This window comes from Xenopus tropicalis, chromosome 1 (genome assembly GCF_000004195.4).
Source record: "Xenopus tropicalis strain Nigerian chromosome 1, UCB_Xtro_10.0, whole genome shotgun sequence".
NCBI classification, from domain to species: Eukaryota; Metazoa; Chordata; class Amphibia; order Anura; family Pipidae; genus Xenopus; species Xenopus tropicalis.
In genome coordinates, this window is record NC_030677.2 from 66,755,273 (window position 1) to 66,779,868 (window position 24,596).

A 24,596-nucleotide genomic window follows, 5' to 3' on the forward strand; every position below is an offset into this window, starting at 1 on the left:
CTATGCTGCCCTGAGGCAGCCTTCCAGATGCCGCCTCCCTCACAGAGGTGTGAAGAGGGAGCCACATTGCTAGTACAGAGTTGAAAATCAGATTTAAAATCAGAATTTCAGCTCTTAAAGCTACCAGCAGCGGCTTTTTGCTGCCCCTAGTAACTTGCAGGCTTATGACAGCAGCGCCCCTTTCTTCAGGATATCCAGCTTTTGCTGATCTGCAACTGCTTTCAGTCTTTAACTGCCATTGGCATTGGTCTGATATCTAGTAGACTCTCATAGTTAATATCACAAGCATCAGGAATGTGTCAATTGACTTCTTATTGCCAGTGGAAAGAAAGTGATTTTTCCTGTGACAGTTGCTTTCAGCTGCCATAGATAGCTCAGTTCCACTAACTGTGACAGGGACAATCAACCATAATTAAGGCAGGCCATTTCATAGCTGGTATCAAAATGCAAAAAGAGGATTGGTGGGGAAGTGTAAATGTAGCCACTGAAAAAGTCAAAACGGCTCTCAAGCTGCCCGTGCAGCTGGCCGGGACATTAGTAGGTGGGTTAAGTGACTTGTCCAAGGTCACAAGGTGTACCTAGGGTGGAATCGAACCCGAGTCACAGTGGGTCACCCCACCGAAGGCCGATACCCTAACCACTAGGCTATCTGTGTCCTCCCACTTGTAGAAGGATCTTTTGGGTCTGTTGTCTGTTAGATATGATGGTTGGTGTGTCCTAACTGTGTGAACAAAACATGCAGGGTTAAAGCCGGCTGCTTGCACCAAGACCTGTATGAGTAGGGGGACTGTTAAATAAGAAGAGAGATTGAATCTGGAAAATTTGCTGCACTATTCATAACATAAAAACAGACATCTATTTGAAATGTGTTTGACCTGAAAGCAGGTGCTTGTATGGCTATTCAAGCTGGAGCCAATAAAGCCCTATGTGGGTTATATGAGAAACTTTCCATAGAAGGCTGGCTGGCCACTCTTATATCATGTATGTTTTCTGTTTTATAAATGTGTATATTGACAGACATATTGGTAGATAGTTTAGAAGCAGGATGGGCAAACAGGAACAGAGCTGCCAATCAGTGGGAAGTGCCAGAACAAAAGAGACTTTTATCAGGGCTGTCATCAGAAACTTTGGGGCCCCATACAAGTTATTTATATGGGTCCCCCCTTGAACTAAAGGATGGCACTGGGCAGTGAGTGTGGCAGTGAGTGACACATGGGAAATGGCATATGGCTGAAAAGCCTGTTATGATCGGCATTACTTGAGGGATATATGGGGATAGGAGAGAGGGTGGGGTTAATAAATTAAAATAACGGTGGCACTGGTCCTTTACAGCTGAATTTTTTTTTTTAACTCTGTTCAGTTCCATAACTAAGAACACTTAATATGAGATTAATTCTAAACCAACAGCTGCCTTACAATCAACTCCCAGCATTCATTTTTAAGTTCCAGTTCCAAAACTTAAACCCCCCACAATAACCAATTCCAGCTCAAAATTTCTCCCATAAGCCTTAACGGAGTTCATATTTCTAGCACCCCAAATCCTTTATCACTCTCTATCATTTCCTAAAAAGATTAATCTAGATAGCCCCAAAAGAATCAGTTTCCACCTCAGACCTAACACTTGGGTGTACTTCTGATTTATATGAGCTGAACATTAGATCTATTACAGCTATGTAAAACTTTGCCAGCACTCCTACAGTTCCGATATAGTACAAGACTATAAAAATAAATGATATATAAAGGAATATATGTGTGCTTATCTTACTAATAAGGTAAAGCAGCACCTTCTCCAGCTCTCTGCATTGCTTTCCCTCAGTAATTTCAGCTCTGTGTAGCCGCTCCCTCTGCTGGGCGGGCTAATGTTACACTGGGAAGGAAGGCAGGGAAGAGTAGCAGACTATGAGCAGAAACTAAGGAAGATTGTACTTAGCCTGAAATGTGGCATATATTAAGGCTGGATTATTATTATACTTGCACCCCTTCACATCACAACCTTCCTTTCCCCACACAGCCCTGCTAGTGATACGCTGATGTCTGATCTTAACCTGCAACCTCCCTCACATTCCGTTTACAGTTAGAAACTTGTACAGCATTATATTGCAAACAAGTTCAGGTAAATTTACAAAAGTCTTCCCAAGCCTTTATTAAAATCCGCCTGTGCCTCAAAGGATGTATTAGATCTAACTGTAAATAAAAATCTGATTCCTGCATAAGAGAGAGAATGAAGAGAGACAGATTGCTGAAGGGGGGGGGGATAATGAAGATTAACTTGATTATTTCATATTCCCTATGAAATGTTCAACTGATTATATTTAGAAAGTTCATTATTTCAACAATATCAACAATATCAATTCAGGGGTTAAATACATATGCAGCTGACAAATGTATTTTTAAAATAACTTAAAAAAAAATCTTGGTCTTGACATGACACATGTAGGGGCTTGTGGATCTGGACTTGATTGAGATTTTAAAATATAAATAGGATAAATAAATATACAGAATGCAACACAACAGTAGACATATTCTGCATTTTTTTTGGAATAACATGAAAATTCTCATTAGTTTTGTGTTAGTTCTTCTATATTAACAACAAGCAACAATGACACATTGTTTTAGTTGTTTCAGTTGATTTTAACCACCAGGTTCTGCACATTAACAGTTTACTTTAGAACTCTAAGCCTTGTTCCATCACCATCCAAATATAGAACAGTTTTCAGAAAAGAACCCGTAGATGCAGAACTAGGCAAGTTGTTTTAACTACTGTGAAGTAAAAAAATAATCTGTGAAATGTTGGGAAAATGAGGGCCAGTTAGAGGATGCTTTTCCTGGAACAGAACAACTAATGTTTATCACAACTTTTCAAGATCAAACTTAGGAGATCAAACAGTGATACAAAAAATACTGGGATATATTTTTTTATAGAAGCATACACCACAAACACACTAAATATTCGAAATATGCCAGAGATACATGGGAAATTCAAAGTTAATTTTTGAACCCTTGCCATTTAATAGGATAATAACATTTTGGACTATAAAAACAGTACAATGATAATAATAACCACTACAAAGTAGAAAAATATTTTGTAATTTCATATTGTTATTAGCTAACCAACAGGGAAAATATTCCAAACTTTAAGGGGCAGTAAACAACAATTGTTCAACATTGGTTCAATAAACAGCGATAGTGCCCAACATAATTTTCCATTTTGTTTTAGTTACCAAATATATATGGTGCTATTTCTTGCACCAAAATGAAATTGAAACGAATGTTACATTCTACTCATGCAAGCACGATCAAAACAAATCAGCAGTTCACTGAGAAGGCCTCATTATAATGAACTGCCCTTTATCTCACAACCCAACAGGCCACAGCTGAGGAAGGGGGGGGGGGTTGTGATTTGTTTTGATTGTACCCCTGCAACTCAGGAAGCAGAGATTTCCACTTTAAGCTTGTCCTTAAGTCTTAAACTATTACCAACTTTGGTTTTAAAGTAAAGCCACATTGTCTCTAATTGTATAACTTGCAACTTTCAAACCACAGTTATATATCTACAACTAATATAAGGTGTTTTAACATCAAACAATATATTATTATTATTATTATTATTATTATTATTATTTATGTATAAAGCGCCAACATATTCCACAGCACTGTACAATTAGTGGGTTTCATACATTGGACATAGAGAGTAACATATAAAGCAATCAATAACCGATGCAAGAGGTGAAGAGAGCCCTGCCCAAAAGAGCTTACAATCTACAAGGAGAAAGGGTTGAGACACAAGGTATGGGAATGGGCAAGACCAGAGTTGTGAGAGGTGCGGCACAGGGTATTGCTTTTAGCAGCACACTGAGGTTATGTTAAACTAGATTGGGGTAAACTTCTCTAAATAAATGCGTTTTTAGAAATCTCTTGAAGGCAGAGAGATTGGGAGAAAGTCTGATAGATTGTGGGAGCGAAAGAGAACCAATTCATTCTTAGAGAGGTTTAATTTAAGGTAACATTTGGACATCCAAGTGGAGATAGCAGACATGCAGGAAGGGACACGAGTTAGAAGCTCTGGGTTGAGATTAGGAAGAAATTGTAACTCAAGAAATTCACAAAGTTTAAAAAATAATATGTAGGTGAAACTAACTGTACCTTAAAGAAAGAGTCTCCAATATAATTCATATAAAAAGTATTATAGTGGTGGCCAAACATTTTGCACTTTGCTCAAATATTGATTAAAGTTATAGAACTAGTGCAATTAAGGCCTAGCGGAGGTAATATAATAAAGAAAAGTTTAAAACAAGAAATTTAATTGATTCATTCATAATAATAGCCTGTCGCTAGGTTGTTCTTCTGTTTTTCATTTTTAGTATATTTATATTCCATTTAAATGAACATTTGTACATAAATATAAGTAAGCATGGCCCTCTGGCATTGGTCATCATTAATCTGTAATGTGATTGGTTACATTTCCTTAAATTGTATTTGATCTGCACCATTTTCTACAAGACAGCTGTTCTCTTTACTGATAAATCTGGGAATTCTGTTGGCTACTATAAATTAAATGTAATTATGCACTACTGCCAATATATATACTTTATATTTAAAGAAGAAAGTCACAGATGCAGTTTCACTCCAGATTTTTATAATTGCACAGTAATCATCCTTACCAGGTTTCCCCTACCAATTCCAAAACAAGTATGTATTAGCCTCATATCTGGTATAAATCCTAGGAAGGGCTGCTTTAATAAATTAGCAAAATGGGCATTTTGCCCAGGGCCCACCAGGTAAGGGGTTCCGCCAACAATCCTATGAATTGCAATAACTGCATCCTCCCAGAAACGGAAAGACTTTCATTTTAAAAAAATATATGTTTTTGTTATTTTGAGAAGAAAAAAAAGGAGAGTGGGGAAAGAAGAGTTGAAGGGGACATTGCTTGCCTGTTTATTTCTACTTGGCACATTTATACCACTATGAAATTGCTCTTATCAACTAGTTAGATTCATTTCCAAAAGTTAGTCCCTCCATGCCTATCCAGAATTGCTACTTTTGATCAAATATTGTTTACTTACTGTGATCACTGTTTACTAGATTCATTCACATCTTATTGATTGCTAATTTAGGATAATACATTTTGCATAAAATTGAAGTGATGTAGTTAAAAGTGTCTGTGGAATTTTTCCATACCATGTCCTACAATGATGCCAAAGAGACATCCCTCCGAAAATTCTAGATTGGAGGACAATGTCAGGAATGCCCCTCATTTTATCCAGCTTTTTACTTTAAACTTTCTGTATCTTAAAGCCTCTCCAAAAATACAGGAAATCAAACTTGTTCAAATTGCTCTCTAGAGTACTTTTTACATTTAAATAATTTTGAGTTTTAAAAGCTCAAAGAACTGTATATCTGGCTGGCTGTCACCTCAGCACCTGAGCTACTGTGTTGGCGACAGCAAGATTAATCTAATATGTAGGTAAGGTCTCCAGTGAGGTGCCACTCTGCATATTTTTGTCTTTTTCTCCATTTGGAGATTATAACATACATGCTGCAATACACTCCAGAACTTCAAGCTACATATTTTTACATGTAAAGAATAAAAAATACATTTTATGTGAGACAAGAAATTATAGATTATAGTGTTACTGTCCTTTATATTTACTTACATCATTTATTGAATTATAGCTCTATACACTGCTATAGGCATAATATCTCCGGCATGACTTCTTGCCTCATTGACTACAATTTGAATTTGGTACCCTAGGTTCAATGCTAAAAAAATGACAAACAACTAAGCAGTTACAATCCATAACATGCGGTCCATTGTTTTCTCTTTACAGTTTGTGGCTCATCCCAATTGCCAACAGCAGTTGCTGACCATCTGGTATGAAAATCTCTCTGGATTGAGAGAACAACCCATCGCCATCAAGTGTCTAGTTGTACTGGTCGTTGCACTAGGGCTTCCTTTTCTTGCTGTTGGTTACTGGATCGCACCATGTAGCCGGGTATTGAATTCCACATGTTATAATATCTTTTAAGACCTCCACTGACAGGTGCAGGTAACTGTATCACTGAATAGGTTAATATATGTAATTTTTTTTATATACTGGATAGAATGTTTACAGGGGTGCCCAACCTGTCCACCCAATGCATTTTAAAAGTAAAAGAAATTAAATAATCTATACTGTTAATCCAAAGAGTAATATATGAATAGGCAAGGGGCTGGGCTTAAAGGGGTGGTTCAATTTTGAGTTAACTTCTAGTGTGTTAGAATGTCCTAGTGTTATGGAAAATTTTCATTATTTCTTTTTTATAGTTTTTGAATGATTTGCCTTTCTCTTCTGACTCTTTCCAGCTCTCAAATGGGGGTCACTGACCCCAGCAGCCAAAAACCTATTGCCCTGTGAGGCTACTTTAATATTTCTACCTTTCATTCAAACCACTGTCTTGTTGCTAGGGTAAATAAGATTATAGCAACCAGATTGCTGTTGAAATATCAAACCGGAGAGCTGCTTAAAATAAGAGAAATAACTAAAAAAACATACAAAATAAAAAAATGAAGACCAATTGATCTTGGATTATCGATGCCTTTATTAAAAAAGCTCTATTAGCTAAAAGTTGATTTAAAGGTGAACAACCCCTGCTCCATTTTATCAGTACCTTAATCTGCCACTGGGAGTTTTGCAGATAAATAACAATTTTGCACATGAATCTCTAAACTGTGTTCAAATGACAACAAAATAGCTTTCTAGTATTTATGGGAAAATATGCTAAATAATAGAGATTTGTTAGTTATTTAAATTGGCAAGAATATTTGTGACGTGGGTTCGGCTCTATTGTATATACATCTGTACTGGATTTTTTGGGGGAGATTTCTCAGCATGAATTTTTACTGCTGAGTTTTTGTTGGGAACAATATGGTATTCTGGAAACCTGAATATGTATTAAGTGCAAAAAGCTTGATTCTTAAAAAAACAGCATTTAAAAGCTGGCAAGTTCATATAGAAATCAATGAAGTTGTATTTTCAAAATGTAAGATATTTTTCAAGATCAGTTCGAAATGTGTCATTGCAAATAAAGGGTAAAATGTGATTTCACTGTGTTTATGTTTTTCTATATTTTAAAGGGATCAACTTTTGGAGATTCAGTTTTTTTTATAAATAAGCGCAGATTTTCAATGTGTTTTTTTCCAATTAAAAAAAACAAAACAATATTTCTATTTGCAATAACTCTTTAGTACAACATGTCTAAATGCTGGGCATAGGCTTCATACTGCTTTATTCATAAAGCAGTTATTTTGATAAATGAAGGGTTATTTACCAAAAGGGCTCCTTCAAAAGTGCAAAGTTTAAATGCCAATCTCCATGTATTTTTATCCGCAATGCAGTGTTTCCCCAGAATTCCAGTGTTATTATAAAGCCTGCTAAATAGCTTGTGCTGCAACTTGTCTATATTTTACCAGTTGTAAATTGAAGTGCATGATTTACCAGTGGTAAAATACGCTTGTTACGGTGCATGGTCTTCCTGCTGCATTTGTGTGTAAACACACTTCTGTTGCACAGTATCAATAATGGCATTAGCTTGTGATTTGCTAACTGCAAATTAGCTGCGTGTGCTGTTAACCCTGGAAGAAACAACTCTTTAAAGGTGCACCCTGTTCACTGAACTTGCACACAGTTACTGCAGTCCATCAGTGTAGGCTGATCAGAAATATCAGTGCACCTTTGTGAATAGCATCCCATCCCACACTGCTTCATCCATCTTAGCATTTAGCACTTGCATTTGAAAATTAGCTTTTGTCATGTTTAACATACACTGCAGATGTTTGGCATTGCCCAAAGACTGCAGCAATGATAAGGCATTATTTCAGGTAAAATATTTATGTAATCAGTAAAGACAGGTAGGTTCTTCACTAATGGCATGCCTTTAGTAGAGGCAAAAGGTAATGAAGATCAGTAAATATGCCTATTAATCATACTACGATATAAGGCAGATAAGATATAGTTCGCACCTCAAATTGGGGTTTGTATTATGTTGCAGTATCCACCTGAGAACCTTTCATGTCTTATAGTATCTCCAATAGAAAGGGCCATTTTATAGTCAAGGGCTTTAGCAGGGCGCCACCAGCCTGGATCCGATATTTATGTGATGTATTTGTGCTAATTACAAAAGCCTTCATAAGGTAAGGTCTGCTTACATAAAGCTGTGGGGTTAGTAGAAGTTACTGGACCTCACAGTCAAACCCAATAAGAACATCTGCATTGTACACATTGGCATTTTGCATCTCCCAGCCTGCCATAATCCTTGGTCACCTGCTGGGTCTGCTTCAGTTTTTGTGACACCCCTGACAAACTCAAAAAACTGCATGCATAGTCAAAACTGTTATACAGACCAATTGCATGTGGCATTGTGCATATCACACTGGGCCTAAATGATTTTCTTTTTCTTTTCTCTAGCTTGGCAGAATTCTTCGCAGTCCCTTCATGAAGTTCGTAGCTCATGCTGCATCATTTATTATTTTCCTGTGCCTGTTAGTGTTCAATGCCTCAGATAGGTTTGAAGGCATTAAGACTCTGCCCAACATTACGGTCATTGAATACCCAAAGCAGATTTTTAGGGTGAAAACAACAAGATTTACCTGGACAGAGATGCTAATTATGGTATGGGTTCTAGGTATGTCTTTTAAGCACAGTTTTCCTTTACATGTATAATCTACTAGTTGGCAATTTTGCACATGTGCAGTATCCAGTGAGGCAATTGCTTTTATTAACTGGAAATTAGTGTAATAAAGCCAGGAAAGTCATTAATATACAAAAGACTTGGGGGTCTTTTAGATTGGTGAGTTCTTATGTGCAGGACCTTCTTTACCTTTTGCACTGGTTATGAGTTGTTTTTGTATGTAATTTATGGGGCCCATTTAGTAAATCCTGATTAAGTATTTATGAGATAAATTCGTATTTTTTCTAACTTATAGAACATTTCGTAATGTCCACGATAATTTTGTTAAAATTCCATGATTTTTTCGTGGTTTTCGTTAACTTCCCCAAAAAAGTTGTACTTTTCGTAAAGACTATGACCATTTTGGAATTCATTCAAGCTTTGGTATCGTGACTATCTTTTCGCCAGGTTGAATCTGTCATGTACCACTGAGTCCTATGAAAGGCTTCCAAAATCATACATTGAAGGTTTCAAAGCCAGAAAGGCTTTCGTGCCGTTTGCGGATGTTCGGATCCGAGAATTTCGTGACTTTCAGAAGGCGATTACGATATTTTCGTATGACCAATAAAAGCATTTGCGTGACATTTTAGAACATCAGAAATTATCGTGGTTACTCCTAATTTTTTCCATATTGTGATTTTAATCCCCAAAAATTCAGACTTTAGTGAATCGCCCCTATATGTTTACTGTATAACTTCCCTAATTTGTTTGTCTAAATGATGTGCAAGTTACGGAACAGGCAGGATGCGGGAGAGAGGGGCCTACATGCCCCCACCACACACTTTGTGAATACAGCGTGGACGAACATAGGCCTATGTATTCATGCGGCATATGCAGGACTGTGTGTTCGCACCCCACCCTGCACTTACTAAATGATCTTAACAATGTTTCAGCTGTATTCATGGCCAGGCAAATTCAATTTATGATAAAATATAAAAGTGACAATAGATGTATTGTATTTGGTAGGAATGATGTGGTCAGAGTGCAAAGAGCTGTGGCTGGAAGGACCCAGGGAATACATTCTGCAGCTATGGAATGTGCTGGACTTTGGGATGCTCTCCATCTTTATTGCAGCCTTTACAGCCAGACTTTTAGCCTTCATGCAAGCCACAAAAGCACAACAATATGTGGACAAGTATATTCAAGAAAATGATCTTTCCTTGGTCACGCTGCCACCTGAAATAGAATACTTTACATACGGTAAGATCTGCATGCAAACTCAATATATTTAAAGCATTCAGAACATTTGACTGGCTGATTCTCTTCCTTATCTTAAGGTCAATTCACACAATACAGTTAAGTGATGTTGTCAGTTTTAATTGATACTTAGGGGGTTATTCATCAAAATTCTTATTTGAATGATTTTCAATTTTTTTCTACTTTGAATAACCTTGAAATTTAAAAAAGTGACTGTTACCTTATTTACTAGAAAACTGAATAAAAAAGCGTAATTGCATAAAACCATAAAAAACCTGAATACATTGAATTCATGGTTTAATCATCACTTTGAATTAATTGAAAAGCTCAAAACAAATTTGAAAAACTCAAATTGACTAGTTAAAATTTTGCCTAGGACAGCTTCTACATAACCACATAAGCGTTCATATGCCAAAGTTTTACATTCATTTTTTTGTGTTTTTTTTTAACTTAATAAATATCAAACATTTGTGTTTTTTTTACCATTATTCAATTTTTTATGCAAAAAAACCCTCAAATTGCTGTAAAAAAATATGAATATTGATAAATACCGCCTTAGTTTTATAATATGTCACTTGGCCTTCAGCCTCATGTCTTTATATGGTCATGGAACTCCTCGGTGACTTATAATATCCTTATATTTTGCAACAGGGGGTACATTATTCATTAAATAATAATATATGGAATATTCATTGCTCTTGAACATTATAAAAGAAATAATGGATCAATGTTTTGTTTTCACCTTTACTACCTACCACTGTAATCATTCAAGTTTAAAAGAAACAAACAAATGAGCTCTGTATAATTGAGCACCCCACATGCAGTCTGTGTCTCAGTAAAATTATTAACTGCCACCCCCAGTTGTAAAACAAGGAAGTTGAAAAATAAAAGTACTTTCATTTTCATTGTTTGGAACAAAAACATGTTGGGCCTGATTCACTAAAGGGCGATAAAAATTATCGCACGCTTTTTCGCGTTAAAAAACACAAAATAACTTGCGCGCGATTCACCATAGTATTATCGCGTGCGAAAAATCGCCATTTTCGCATGGGGTATTTCTCGCACTAGTTTTACCGTTTTGCGTTAATTTCCGCCCTGAAAAGAATACGATCGCATGATTCACTATAACTTTTGCGCGCTAAATATCGCATTCGGCTATACGAAAATTAACACCTACTACAGGCAGGCGAAAAATTATACAAAAGTACAGTAAATGATTTTTTGCAATAAAATATGGACTTACGGTGTTATTTATTCAAGTCTGTGTTTCCCCCAGAGTGACGCAGCCGCCAGTTTGCAGCGAAATGTTCATTTTTAATACAGTAATTTTCCGCAAGTATTGGCGTGTATGGCTAACATGGCGTGCGTTCATTTGCGCAACTATTTCTATTTGGCTACAAGTGATGAAATGTTTCGCCAGGCATGGATTCGCAGCGAATTTTTGGACGTGCGTTGAATTTGTTCGCGGCGGATTTTTTCATGCGTTTCGCAAAACAATCCGCCAATGGCAAAACGCATGAAAAAATTTGCCACGCAAAAATTCACCGCACATCCAAAAATTGATACAAGTGTCAAAAAATAATAGTCACGGGCAACAATTTTTTTGCCCGCACAACATTTTTGCTGTTTCGGGGATCTTTCGAAAGATTTGCAAATTTTTCACTAAAGAAACCAGAACACATTTGCTCATCACTAGTGGCTACTATTTATAAGCATCTACTATTTATATGTGGCTAATATTTATATACACCATTTATATGCTTCGACAATTTTTATACACTATTTCTATGCTACCATTCATATTCGGTGATTATTCACGTAATTTAGCGCATGTACAGGCAAATACCGCATTGAAATAGTCTTTCGCGAGTTAAATAACGCTTGCAATATCGCGCGTAAAAAAGCGCGAGTATGCTTATAGTGAATCGTGCGAAAAATCGCCAAAATTAAGCGGCGGTAAAAATTTTAGCGCACAATAAGAATAGCGCACGTTTTATCGCCCTTTAGTGAATCAGGCCCGTTATGTTTGATGATATGTTTTACATTTATGTTTGAAGACAACAGGAGAAAAATATGTGCGCACGATACATGTTCAATGCATTTGTGACTTTGCTCCTTTGCAAAGGCTGTTAATGTATTCAGATGTAAGGGTAGAGAGGGAAGCTGCTAAATAATCAAAATATACTAAAAAGACTCATCATTTATTATGTTTCTTTTCCTTCTATATAATTATTTTCATCTTGTCATGTAGCAAGCTGTATAATGTACAGAATGTTTAATGTTTTCTGATGTCTTCTTATTAGGCATCTTTGAAGATCATAAGATCAGAACATAACCCATAGAACTGAAGTCATATTTAGCAAACTATTATGTAATTAACATTGAATGAATATAGGACGTCATAGTCCCTGCTCAATTTCCTGATTAGGTACTATTACTGTTTATGTAATTAGATAACATGATGCAATGTACATGACAGTGACAGAGGCCATGTATCCTCTCGTGCCTGAATACTATGCATTGCTTTTTTCAGATTAGGTTTCTTATGGATCACTGCACACAGCAGGTCATTGTAGTATGAGTTAATCAACGATAGGCTATTAGGTTTTAGTCAATTACGAACTTTAAGTTGCCAAAACAGCTGCAGTGTTTAGAAGCAATGGTAAAAGAGCTCTGGCTGAATTACAATTCCCAGCCTTTGTATTCATGATTCTAGGAGTGGTTTGTTGAAGAAGCTCAATACAGGTTATAGAATTTTTATCTTAAAACCCATTGTCTTTATATAATGCTTTATTTTGATTAGCTTTTTTTAAAATAAAACAGTGCCTTGTTCTAGGTGATTACTAAGCTAATGTAAGTTCACGCTGATGAAAAACAATTTTACTTTTTTAGGCTTTATCCTACAATTTTAGTCTGAATGTTAGTTTTAGACTGTTGTATTTAAACATGTGATCATTATCTGAACTTTCGTCAGAAGAACACTAAAATCTGAAAGTGTATGGTCAGCTTAACACATGGCACTCCACATGGAAAAATCAAGGTCTCATACATTTGAAATACAGTATACCCATACTAGCAGTAGAATTTTGTTAGCTGTCTTGAATTAAAAATGAGTTGTCAGCGTGTTCATGCAGCACAATGTGTATGAATGGAGATGTGTCTTTCCAGCATTTCTGGTTGGCATGTTGAAACTGCTTCCTACAGATAATGACAATGATTCTGAATGATACATGATTACTGGACTCTATCACTGCAAATATTGACTCAATCCTTAATCAGTAAATGTAATGATAACCCTAGAAAGTGCTGGTTTTAAGAAACTGGATTCCAACAATATTCACAGTGGTTGAAACTACAAGAAACCATTTTTCTTTTCTAAACTATATGAAAGTAACATTCTCATATTTGTATTGTTGTTGAAAATATTTTACAGAAAAAATGGATGTACTGCACTATGTACATACGTAGCGCTATAAAGAACTATTCCTGTTATGACCATAAAAGGCTTAATAGTGAGCATCAGTGGTGTAGCTACATGGCACCAGGCCCCCCGCAAAAAAATCTTGTGCAACCTACCAACCCGCTTATGCCGCAGATAGTTTGAAGGCTGTAGTGTGGCTATATAGAGAAACCAGGCAGTCTTGCCCCCACCCCCTATAGTTATGCTACGAGTGAGCATGAACTGTGCAACACACATTTAAAAGTTACGGGCCTTGAATCTGCAGTGTAAAAACTAAAGAAGTCAATAAAATTGGCTCTGCAGATGGACACCTGCTGTACTAGGAAAGTGAATCAAAGCATTTACATCCCAGTCTTTTTCTATAGTAGAATAAAATATTACTAGAGCAGGCCAACATACAATAATTTCCTGTGGGGTATGTACCAGGGATGAACATAAATATGGAACAGAAGCTGGGAGGAATGAATCCATTCTACTTGACTTCATCATTTCTCCCATAGGAGTGCCCTTATAAAGATTCTTGTTCACATTTACTCTGTGGGGTATTCTTTTGCTGCTTAAGCAATCAATGGCTAGAATACTCCTGTTAACTCTTCCTCCCTGTTAAAGTATTCTACATAATCGCCTGCTGAAGGCAATGACTGAAGCAATAATGTTTGGGTGCTTGGATTTTATAATGTATGATTAAGCCCACAGAATTGCCTACTTTAATGGGAGAAATCCCAGTGCTGCTAATTCATCTGCAACTGTAGATTGACAGTTGGGATATTTATAAAGCCTTTACAGACACAGGAAGTTAAAAATAAAGCTACACATACTACCAATGCTCTCCCCATTAATAAGAGCTGTGAGATGTTTTATGTATATGGTAATAAATACATTACAATTTCTTACTAACCCCGTGGTATGTATGTATAGCTCAATTGGTGGGGGGGCATTTTGGTAAAGTAAAGGTTGCATCTTTATCCAGATGTTTTGTTCTAATAATGAATATACCGATGTGATACTAGAGCTGCCCACTGACATTTTACAAAATGTTCAAGTGCATCAGGTTATGCATTAACTGGTGCCACTATTAATTAATTAATGTTAAACATGGGAGTAAATGACCATAAGAAATTAATCAGTTGAAACAATTTCAATAATCTCTTTTTCTTCTGCGATTTTTAATCAACTGCTTAGGTAGAGTTTCAGCTGTCAATATTGTGGGCATTTCATTGTTTTATCCACTAATCATTTTACTTTAAATTGATTTTTTATAGAATTTTTGATGATAATGTTTTTAAAACCAATAATGATTTGAAAACATTAATGCACTGAATATATCACTGTAAGCATCACCTATTAAAAGGACATGAACTAAACAGCTTATATAATAAAGATCTGTATTTTGTGTCTTAACATTCCTGTTTGATCTGGTCCAATTTTAATTTAGATATGGTATATGATAACTCCTAGTTTTAGAGCAACAGTAATTCTTAAATTGATTTCTGAAGCACCTAGTCCTACTGTGGGGCTAATTTAGCAAGTTTCACTTATACACTTATATGCCCACTTGTTAACTTCTTAAAAATACGTAGAGAAAAAAATCCTTCCTTCCAGATTTTCAGTATATATTGTAGAATAGCCTAATGTCTAACCTTTGGCCTTTTTATTGCATAAACGATTATGTGTCAAGTGATGAGATGAATACATGAAATAAAACTGCTTAATAAGAAGATAACAGAGGATGAGTCAGTGGGTGTAGGAGTTAGAGGAGATTTTTGGAGGTCTAAATATAAAACAGATTGAGAAGCTTAAGAAATAATGTGTTCTCAATGTAGAAGAACAGTGGTTCTTTTATAGCATTGAATTATTTTATTATAATTAAACAATAAAAATCAAATGTTTACAGAAAAATTACAAACCACAAATTTTAATATCAATTACGAAAGGTCACATTAATCCCCAAAATATTACTAATCCCCTATTGTGCTCAAACCTGTGTGTTTTTTTCTGTTATTTTGTGAAGCATATAAAGCACAACTGCAATGATCCCAAGAATACGTGTGATGGCACTTATAATGGTAAAATTATTTGCTCCTGGTACTTTATAATTTAAATGAAGTTAATTCAATTAAAATGGTAATATGTTTTTACCTTACCTAGCGTGCCAGTGAAATCATACGTATATATACTTTGCTCGAACTCTTGCCTACATCTCAGTGGAAAACTGTGGCTTTGAGACTTAATGAGTAGTGTTTTTAGCTGATTATATTGTAAGGCAGTCTCTAAAGAATCCAACACTGGATGCACAGGATTAATAAAACAAAAACTGCTGTTATTCACACTGCGTAGAGAAGAACTGGGCATGGTAAGTAGCCAACAGCCAAAGCAAATTCCTAAGGGAGGGGGCTGAGTGTGTTACAAGAGGAGAAGGAATCCCAAGTGATGAAAAGGCTGCTGCAGCCTTACTATAAACCTTTGAACAACCGGAGTGGCGGGTATTTAAAGATTTCAAAGGGGCTGTTCAGTGATTACATTTATTTTGGGGGGGGGGTAGGGCGGTGTACATGTCCTTTAAGGTATGGTGATCAAAATAGAAAGACCCCTTACCCAGCAAACCCCAGCTCCTAAACATACCTGTATTTGTTTTTGCCTCTGGTGCATAATCTGTAGATTTTTACATTCTGGGCTATAGGACTGCATTTAGCAGCAGTAAAAACACTGGGGCATTTTTGGGCAGTGTACAGGGCAATGCAGTGTGCTTTCTATGTATCTACTGTGTGTGATCTATGGTATTTTGATTGCTTCTACAAGTAATGATGATCAAAATCATATTTGTCCCCATAGCACTAAATGTCCACTTGGGTGGAGTGATTTTACCTTACCATGTATTTCATCCTGTATTGGGAAGAATCAGTGCTGTTAGATAATATATGTTTTGTGTGGGCTTCAATTCATTTCAGTGTAGCACTGTTTTTGAAGAAATATATTTTGCAAGTTTTTCTCAATTGGGCTTTTTTTAATATCTTTATTATTTATGTATGTGCAAAGCATGTGAATAGCTACTTACAATGTATTTGGTTTCTTTCAGCTAGAGACAAATGGCTTCCGTCCGATCCACAGATCATATCAGAAGGCCTTTATGCCATAGCAGTTGTTCTCAGCTTCTCACGCATTGCCTATATATTGCCAGCGAATGAGAGCTTTGGACCACTGCAAATATCACTTGGAAGAACTGTAAAAGACATTTTTAAATTCATGGTTCTTTTTATTATGGTGTTCCTTGCATTCATGATTGGGATGTTTATCCTGTATTCTTATTATCTTGGTGCTAAAGTGAATTCTGCATTTACAACGTAAGTATTTTTATACATTTTGATCATTGCTAATATAACTTCATGTTTAATAACTGCATTTCTTTCTTATATTAGTAAATTACATAATTTGTGGCGTTGATATAGGCTGTGATTTCCAAGATCAAGCATTGCCAGATTCTCCTTCTGTTCACATTAAAGCCATTTCCAGTTTTCATTGGAATCCTTCAGTGGGGTATATCAGAAATTAGCACAATTTTAATGGAAGTTCAGATGCGTCTGGCATATGGGTGCTCTTTCTTATATAATGATGCATTTTGATGATATAAAACAAGAATATTTACTTTGAAACAACAAAAAAATGCGTTTTTTTTAATTTATACAAATTAGGTAAATATAGATATTTATATGACTCTGCTCCCTGGTTCTCAAAGAGAACCTTAGAAAAATGCAAAATTTAATTATTACACAAACCCAACGCATTTTGGCTCTTAGGGGCCTTTGTCAGGGGCACATGCAAAAAAGGAAAATGCATGCAACATAGTCCAGAAGTAAGTTATACACACTCCCCAGTCCATTTATAACTAAGCGGGCCTGTTTCTCAAAGAGAAGCAGACGTCAAGCCAACTTATGGAGGTTATTGTTGTATAGAATGGCAGAGAGTTAAAACTAAAGGTGGCCATACACTGCAACCTCGCCAATCGAACACATCTTCTCTTGATGTGGCCACCTATAGGTGGGCGATATCGGGCAAGTTCGATCATTTTAAGGTGTGGTCAAAAGTTGCACTAATTTAGCATGTGAAGCAGTTCTCTAGCCTAATGACTATGTGTAACCTGACTAGTTAATATTTACTAGTATCCAAATGGACAGAGGTAAGTTATGCAGATGTTAAAAAAGAGGGGCGGTAATTTTTTTTTTTTAAAAAAGTGTTGCTGTAACCAATAAATGATGTGACTTTATCTCCAAAAATTATCCAAAATATTACGAGTAACTGTAGTCTAGCAACATAAGGGCTGTATCCTTAATGGATAAATAGGGCATGCGCTGAATATACTTTTTGTCTATTGTTTCAATTAAGAAATATCTATGTTTTCTGTTATTTCTGATCGTAAACAAGAATATGAAGCCAGTTTCACTTTAGAACTTCCTGTCACTTCCTGAACTTAAAGAATCCTAATTAGTTTAATCCTAAAGAAGCTGATTAAACTTAATTACCAGTCCACTGAGAAACCACTAATAATGAGCTGCTCAAAGGTAGCAGTTTAGAGAATAGAATCTATGGTTTCTGTTATTTCTGATTGTAAACAAGTATATGAAGCCGGTTTCAGTTTAGTACTTCCTGAACTTAAACAATCCTAATTAGTTTAATCCTAAAGAAGCTGATAAAACTTAATTACCAGTTTACTGAGAAACCACTAATAATGAGCTGCTCAAAGGTAGCAGCTTAGAGAATAGAATCTATGGTTTCTGTTATTTCTGATTGTAAACAAGTATATGAAGCCAGTTTCAGTTTAGTACTTCCTGTCTCTTCCTGAACTTAAACAATCCTAATTAGTTTAATCCTAAAGAAGCTGATAAAACTTAATTACCAGTTCACTGAGAAACCACTGATAATGAGCTGCTCAAAGGCAGCAGCTTAGAGATGGGTGGGGATTGTTTGTTCAAATGTAGATAGGGAGCGCTGCAAAAATTACCGAGTTTATAAAGGAAGGGGGGGAGCTTTGAAATAAGTGTTTTACAAGAGAAAAAGAGAGAGAGAAATATAGATTTTTTATCTATTATATATTAGCAAGTGAAGGTTTGGTTAACACCTTCACAATATTAAACCTTGCCTTTGTACATTTATATGTGGGTTCCCATACTACCTTACAATTTTTATAAGAATCTCTTTCGAAAGGCTCAGAATGGGTTTGCAAATTAATTTTTCCAGCTCAATCTAAAAAAGTTTTTTTTTCTGCTCAGAGACAATACATAGTTAATGTAATTGTCTTGGGACTGCAGGCAAAAGATCCTCATAATTAAAGAACAATGAGTAATGGGGGGGGGGGGGGAGTAGATGTTTGGAAATACATAACTATGTGCAATAGATTGTGATACAATATATTCTTCTTATGGGGCAGAGTTACTTTACCCCCCTGGCAAATATGGTTATTATCACAGCAAATCGGTGTGAAGCTGAGCTTGGTGGCAAAATACATGCAGCAAATTAGATGCAGACTGGGAAAGGAGGGATTATGAAATTGCAGATCGGATATGATATGGCAATGTTGGACTTTTTCTACTAGGTGTGCAACCTTGCTAGGTGGTGAGAGGAGCTACTAATTTTGTTGACTGGACAGGTAAACTTGGAGCTGTGTAGCTAAAGTTGTTACTTTAAGGGAACATGTACTTTTGTTTTTTACTTAAAGAAGAACTAAAGGTAAAAACTAAGTAAGCTTTATCAGAAAGGTCTATGTAATACAGCCATAAGCACTCACATAAACGCTGCACTGAGTCCTCTATCAAAAGAAACACACAATGTCTTGTCTCCTTTCATGTACACATGTTCTTCAGCATCAGACTTCGCACTCTCAGAAAAATCCTTCATTCCTGGGGCCAGAGTCTGTGCAGTTATCTCCTCTCTCCCCTCTCCTGCTCCCACCCTCCCTTAAGAATTCATAAAACTCACTCCCCCCTCCCTTAGGAATGTGTAATCTGAGCTACCAGCCTCTAGAGCTGCAGCAGGAAGCTATGAAGACCAAGCTAATATGGCAGCTACAATCTTAAACCTTCTAGGGCTCTTTACTCAGGTATAGTAATGCTTTATGCAGAATAAATATAGTGTTCTAGGTGGCACTAATGTGGCTAATCTATTGGCAGTAAAATGCCAAAATGACTTTCCTTCTCCTTTAGCCTAATGTGATTTTACATGTTAAAAAATGACAGTAGCACATTATTTGCCTAACTTTCAGATCCGGGTTCTCCAAAGAAAACCCCAAATCATCTCCACCACCACCTTTTTTCCTCAATTTGTCTCCTGGAAGTCTGGAAAAGTCAAGAGATAAACCAGTTCTTTCTTATTATAACATGGTGATGTCAGTGAGTGACATTACATTATGGCCAAAATTGCAAATCGTATTTTACATTCATTTTCAAGCAAGCTGAGAAATCATGCCTACCAGATCACTTTGAATATCAACTTGCAGAAATACTGAAGACACATTTCCCATTAACTTCTGTGGCAACTTCGCAGGTTTCAGGTCCCATAGATTTGGTGACAAATTTCTTATAAACCGTGACAAATTAAAGTTAAATACTTTAATCATGAAAATAGCCACAAGTATGATTTCTTTTTTGCTGCAATTTTCATGAATCACAGCAAAATTCCTTATTGTAAATAAATCTTTTCCTTAGTAAAATCAATACAGAATAATGGTAATGTTATAATTATAAGTGTGGCCCTGTTCTAGTAAGTAATGGTGTGCCAAATATGGGAACCCATGCATATATATTTACAATATATACCAATTTTATATACACTCACTGGTGCCTCTTTTAAAGTCAGGCTTCTGTTACTGTTTTGTTAGTATCTTAATAATGACTGTATCAGTTCTTACTTTTTTCAACCTACAAACTATTTTTTGTACAAAATGCATACTTCCACTTCATTTTTTTCTCCAAGTAAAAGGAATGGATAAAACATTCACCAAGGAGACATAATTACAATATATACTTGAATAACACAAGTTTAATTGCTAAAGATCTGTTTTATGAAATGAGATGAACAAAGACCTTGGCCCACATAAAATAAACCCTAGTGTACGTAGGGGAGTGAGCTCAGTAATATAAGAAAACCTATTTTTAATATTTAATAACCTACTTTTCAGTTTTAGAATGACATGATTGGCAGAATACACATGTCCTACAAATATTTCATCCAGGGAGTTACAGAAACCCTGAAATTGACAAAGAAAGTGGGGCATTTCCCTAATATATTTGAAATGGACAATATTGTTTTTTTTTCACAAAATATGGGCTTTTAATTAGACTCAATATAACTAATCATATAATGATATATATTACAATATAACTGGACAAACAAAACAACTCTGTATATACTGTATTTCTTATTCTCCATTTATTGATATAATAAAGATAGGAGGACTGCAGGGATTTCTTTTGCTTCTACAGTGTTTTCAACACTACTTGACATTTTGGGAGTCATTTACTGAATGCAGTGAGATGCAATAAACACTATTTAGTGGGTTGATGGGGGAGTAGTTTGGAACTCTGTGTACTTAAATGCCAGGGCCTATTTTGAATCCCCTTACAGACCTGCAGGACAGTATGCAAAGTGCAAAAATGGAAGCAATTTGCCATGTTTTTGTACTTCATGTTCTCCCCATGAATACAGCACTACCTGAATTTGTCAGCCTTGTATTTATAAGAGGCATGCACATAGGTACAGGCCGCAATGGACCCATGTACTTAATGCCTGGCCTATAGCTTGCCCTTTAGCACCCCTTATTGCTGTAGCACATGCATCCAGGGTAAAGTAAATTACCACTATTATGTTGCATTAGAGATGCTTTATCAATCTTGTTGTGAACCTCTTTTATAATACTGTGTCCAGAATACAACAAATCTCTTGTTCCTAAATCCTCCATAACCCCCTCCAAAGAAATGTTTTGCTAGTCACATATATTAATACACTATCAAAAGGATAGATTAAGGGCATTGGCTAGTGGTTAGGGGGTGTTCATCTGTCACGTGGGAATGATCAAAAAATAAAGCATGTCTGATCATAAACTAAACAGAAAAAGGGAAAATAAAACTATGTTTACCATATTTTTTTCCTGCACAGTGTATTAAGCAGAATATGGAGTCCTTTAGTCTGAAATATAATTTTTGTAAGGACCAGTAACTTCATAAAGTGAAATACCTGTTTACAATTAAAGTTGATATCTGTTTATCCAGCACCTACAGATAAAATATTCTGTTTTATATGAAAAGTAATTTCACTCTATAGCCCTGTAGAGAGCCATTGCATTCTACAAAGCTTATCTGTTGTCCAAAAATGTCCATTATTTAACTTGTCTGGCTGCCCCCATGGCTACCCCGCAGCTTATTTATGTAAATGGTAGTAACGTCTAAAATTATTATTACAAATCTGACATAATTAGAGATGGGTGTACATCAAACATACAGAGTGCATACAAGAATACAACTAATAACTGATAAAAGAGGTAAAAGGGGCAGTATGAGACAGGGTGTGGTGATGAACAAGATCAGGATTCACCAAAGTGAGATTGAGCATTTCATTTAGTAGGCGGTAGTATCTTATAGTGCAGTGATCCCCAACCAGTGGCTTGTGAGCAACATGTTGCTCCCCAACCCTTTGGATTTTGCTCCCAGTGGCCTCAAAGCAGGTGCACATTTTGTGAATTTCTGGTTAGGAGGCAAGTTTTGGAGGCATAAGAACCCAGTATAATGCCAAACAGGGCCTTCTGCAGACTGCCAGTCAACATAGGGGCTACCAAATAGCCAATTCTAGCTAATTATTGGCACCTCCAGGAACCATTTTTAAGGTTGTGTTGCTCCCCAACACTTTTTCCACTTGAATGTGGCTCACGGGTATAAAAGGTTGGGGATCCCTGATATAGTGTATACTGAAGGAATACTGGGCTCAATGAGGGTGATATTCTCTGCAGAAGGCAGGCAGATGAAATGTGTTAGGGAATTCCAGAAAAGGGGTGCCAATTCTAATAAAATCTTGAATGTGTGTATGTAAAGAGTTAATGAGTAAGGTGTTAAGAAGTGGATCAGTAGAATAGCGTAACAAGGTGTTTAGTAAATACAGGTATCTGTTAACTGGAGACCTGTTATCCATAAAGCTCCAAATTACGGAAAGGCTATCTCTATAGACTCCATTTTAATTGAATAATTAAGAAAACATTTTTAATGATTGTCTTTGTCTGTAATAATAAAACAGTAGCTTGTACTTGATTCCAACTAAGATATAATTAATCCTTATTGGTGGCAAAACAATCCTATTGGGCTTAATTAAAATGAAAATATTTTTTTAGTAGACTCAAGGCATGGAAATTGAAATCACTGAAAGTAAGTAGGTCCCATACCTGTACGTGGAGATAAGTTCAGAGATTTGGATTGAGGAAGAATTGTGAAAGTGCAATAATGTAGATTAGACAGTTTTAACACTGCAATTTAAATTGTGTGTTGTGCATTTTAAAACCAGCTTGAGCTTGGTGCAAGATACCTGCTTTTTTTAATAAAATATTTTATTACATGGTTGTTTATGTGTTTACAAAACATACATGTGCTAAAGGAAAATTGATAAAGTAGAAAAAATGTTCATATTAACCAGATTTTTCCACTAAGTCTGCATAAAGCAAAATGCCTGTATTTATAGAAATGCATGTGATCTTACAGAATAAGTGCAGCCTGTGTAACTGTGCTATACTGCATGAAGAGAGTAATAAGTTCTGCTAGAGGCTGCCAACATTTATCACTTTGATTACAGTTCTGTGTAATCTTTTACACTGACATTGGCTCGGGACACGGAATGCATAAAACACATTAGGTGCCATCCAAGTAATTTTGGAATTATTTATACCCTACAGGGTTAATTTCACAAAGCCTTTTAGAAATACAGCCATACAAGGGTGTTGTAAAAAATATATATTTCCCCTTTATTTGTTCAGATCAGTCTGGCATTAGGATAAATCAATATCTATGAGGATATAAAACGGCCCCTTAGAAAACTATTACAAAAACAAATTATTTATATCAATACAAAACCAAAAATTAATTAATAGTAAATTATCTCACAGCCTGGCCTTTCACCAACATAAACACTGTTATATTAGAATGATGACTAAATTGGTAGTAATGTGTTGTCTCCCTAGCAATTACCATTTACATGCAATGTAAGTTCTGTTTCATCATGTAAGTTTATTGTTCCTTCATCTTTCTCTGCATCTGCTCCATAATTGTGTGCTCTTTTCTGTTCTAAGAGTTGAAGAAAGTTTTAAGACCCTCTTCTGGTCCATATTTGGCCTGTCTGAAGTAACATCCGTTGTACTAAAGTATGATCACAAATTCATTGAGAACATTGGCTATGTCCTTTATGGAATCTACAATGTAACGATGGTGGTAGTTCTTCTAAACATGTTAATTGCCATGATTAACAGCTCCTATCAAGAAATAGAGGTAATAAAATCATGTTTATATATTTATACCTTGATGTAAGCATTGATTTGCATGGAAAGGCTGTTGCATATTCATTTTATTACTTTATTTTGCTAAATCCCACAAATAATATTACAGGATAACCTCCAACTAGGCAATTGTTTCAATTCATTGTTTTTCATAAACAGCAAATAAATACAGGTATGGGATCTGTTATCCAGAAACCTGTTATCCCAGAAAGTTCTGAATTACGGGAAGGCTGTCTCCCATAGACTCCATTATATGCGAGTTCTAATGTTCAAAAATGTCCTTTTCTCTATAATAATAAAACAGTACCTTGTACTTGGTCCCATCTAAGATATCATTAACCCTTACTGGAAGCAACACAATTCTATTGGGTTTATTTAATGGTTAAATGATTTTTGGCAGATTTAAAGATATTGTGATCCTAATTCCTTCCCAGAAGGAATCCCCTATCTGGAAACCCCCAGGTCCCAAACATTCTGGATAACAGATCCTACCTGTAGCAGGAAGGAGATGAGCAGCAACAATGAAACAGCAATGGCCTAGTCCAGACAAGGTAGAATTATAGGTATAATAAATATATTTTTTCATGGAGAATTTTGTTGCCCGTTTCACAAAAAAATTTGGCAATATCCAAACATGGAGATTCGCCTCAAATCCATGGCTGCTGAATTTTTATGCCCATAACTACACACAGGGCAAATAGTCACCTCTTTTTA

The 24,596-nt window shown here is 35.9% G+C and overlaps 1 protein-coding gene across 1 annotated transcript in view; it reads left to right on the top strand.

Annotated features, from left to right (window-relative positions):
• Positions 1 to 24,596, top strand: part of trpc3 (transient receptor potential cation channel, subfamily C, member 3) — a 63,881-nt gene that overhangs the window by 28,399 nt on the left and 10,886 nt on the right. Inside the window, exons 4-8 of the mRNA XM_002941893.5 lie at positions 5,829 to 5,993; positions 8,445 to 8,661; positions 9,673 to 9,906; positions 16,440 to 16,704; positions 23,679 to 23,874. Coding sequence (XP_002941939.2) covers positions 5,829 to 5,993; positions 8,445 to 8,661; positions 9,673 to 9,906; positions 16,440 to 16,704; positions 23,679 to 23,874 — 1,077 coding nt within the window. The remainder of the gene's footprint in view (positions 1 to 5,828; positions 5,994 to 8,444; positions 8,662 to 9,672; positions 9,907 to 16,439; positions 16,705 to 23,678; positions 23,875 to 24,596) is intronic.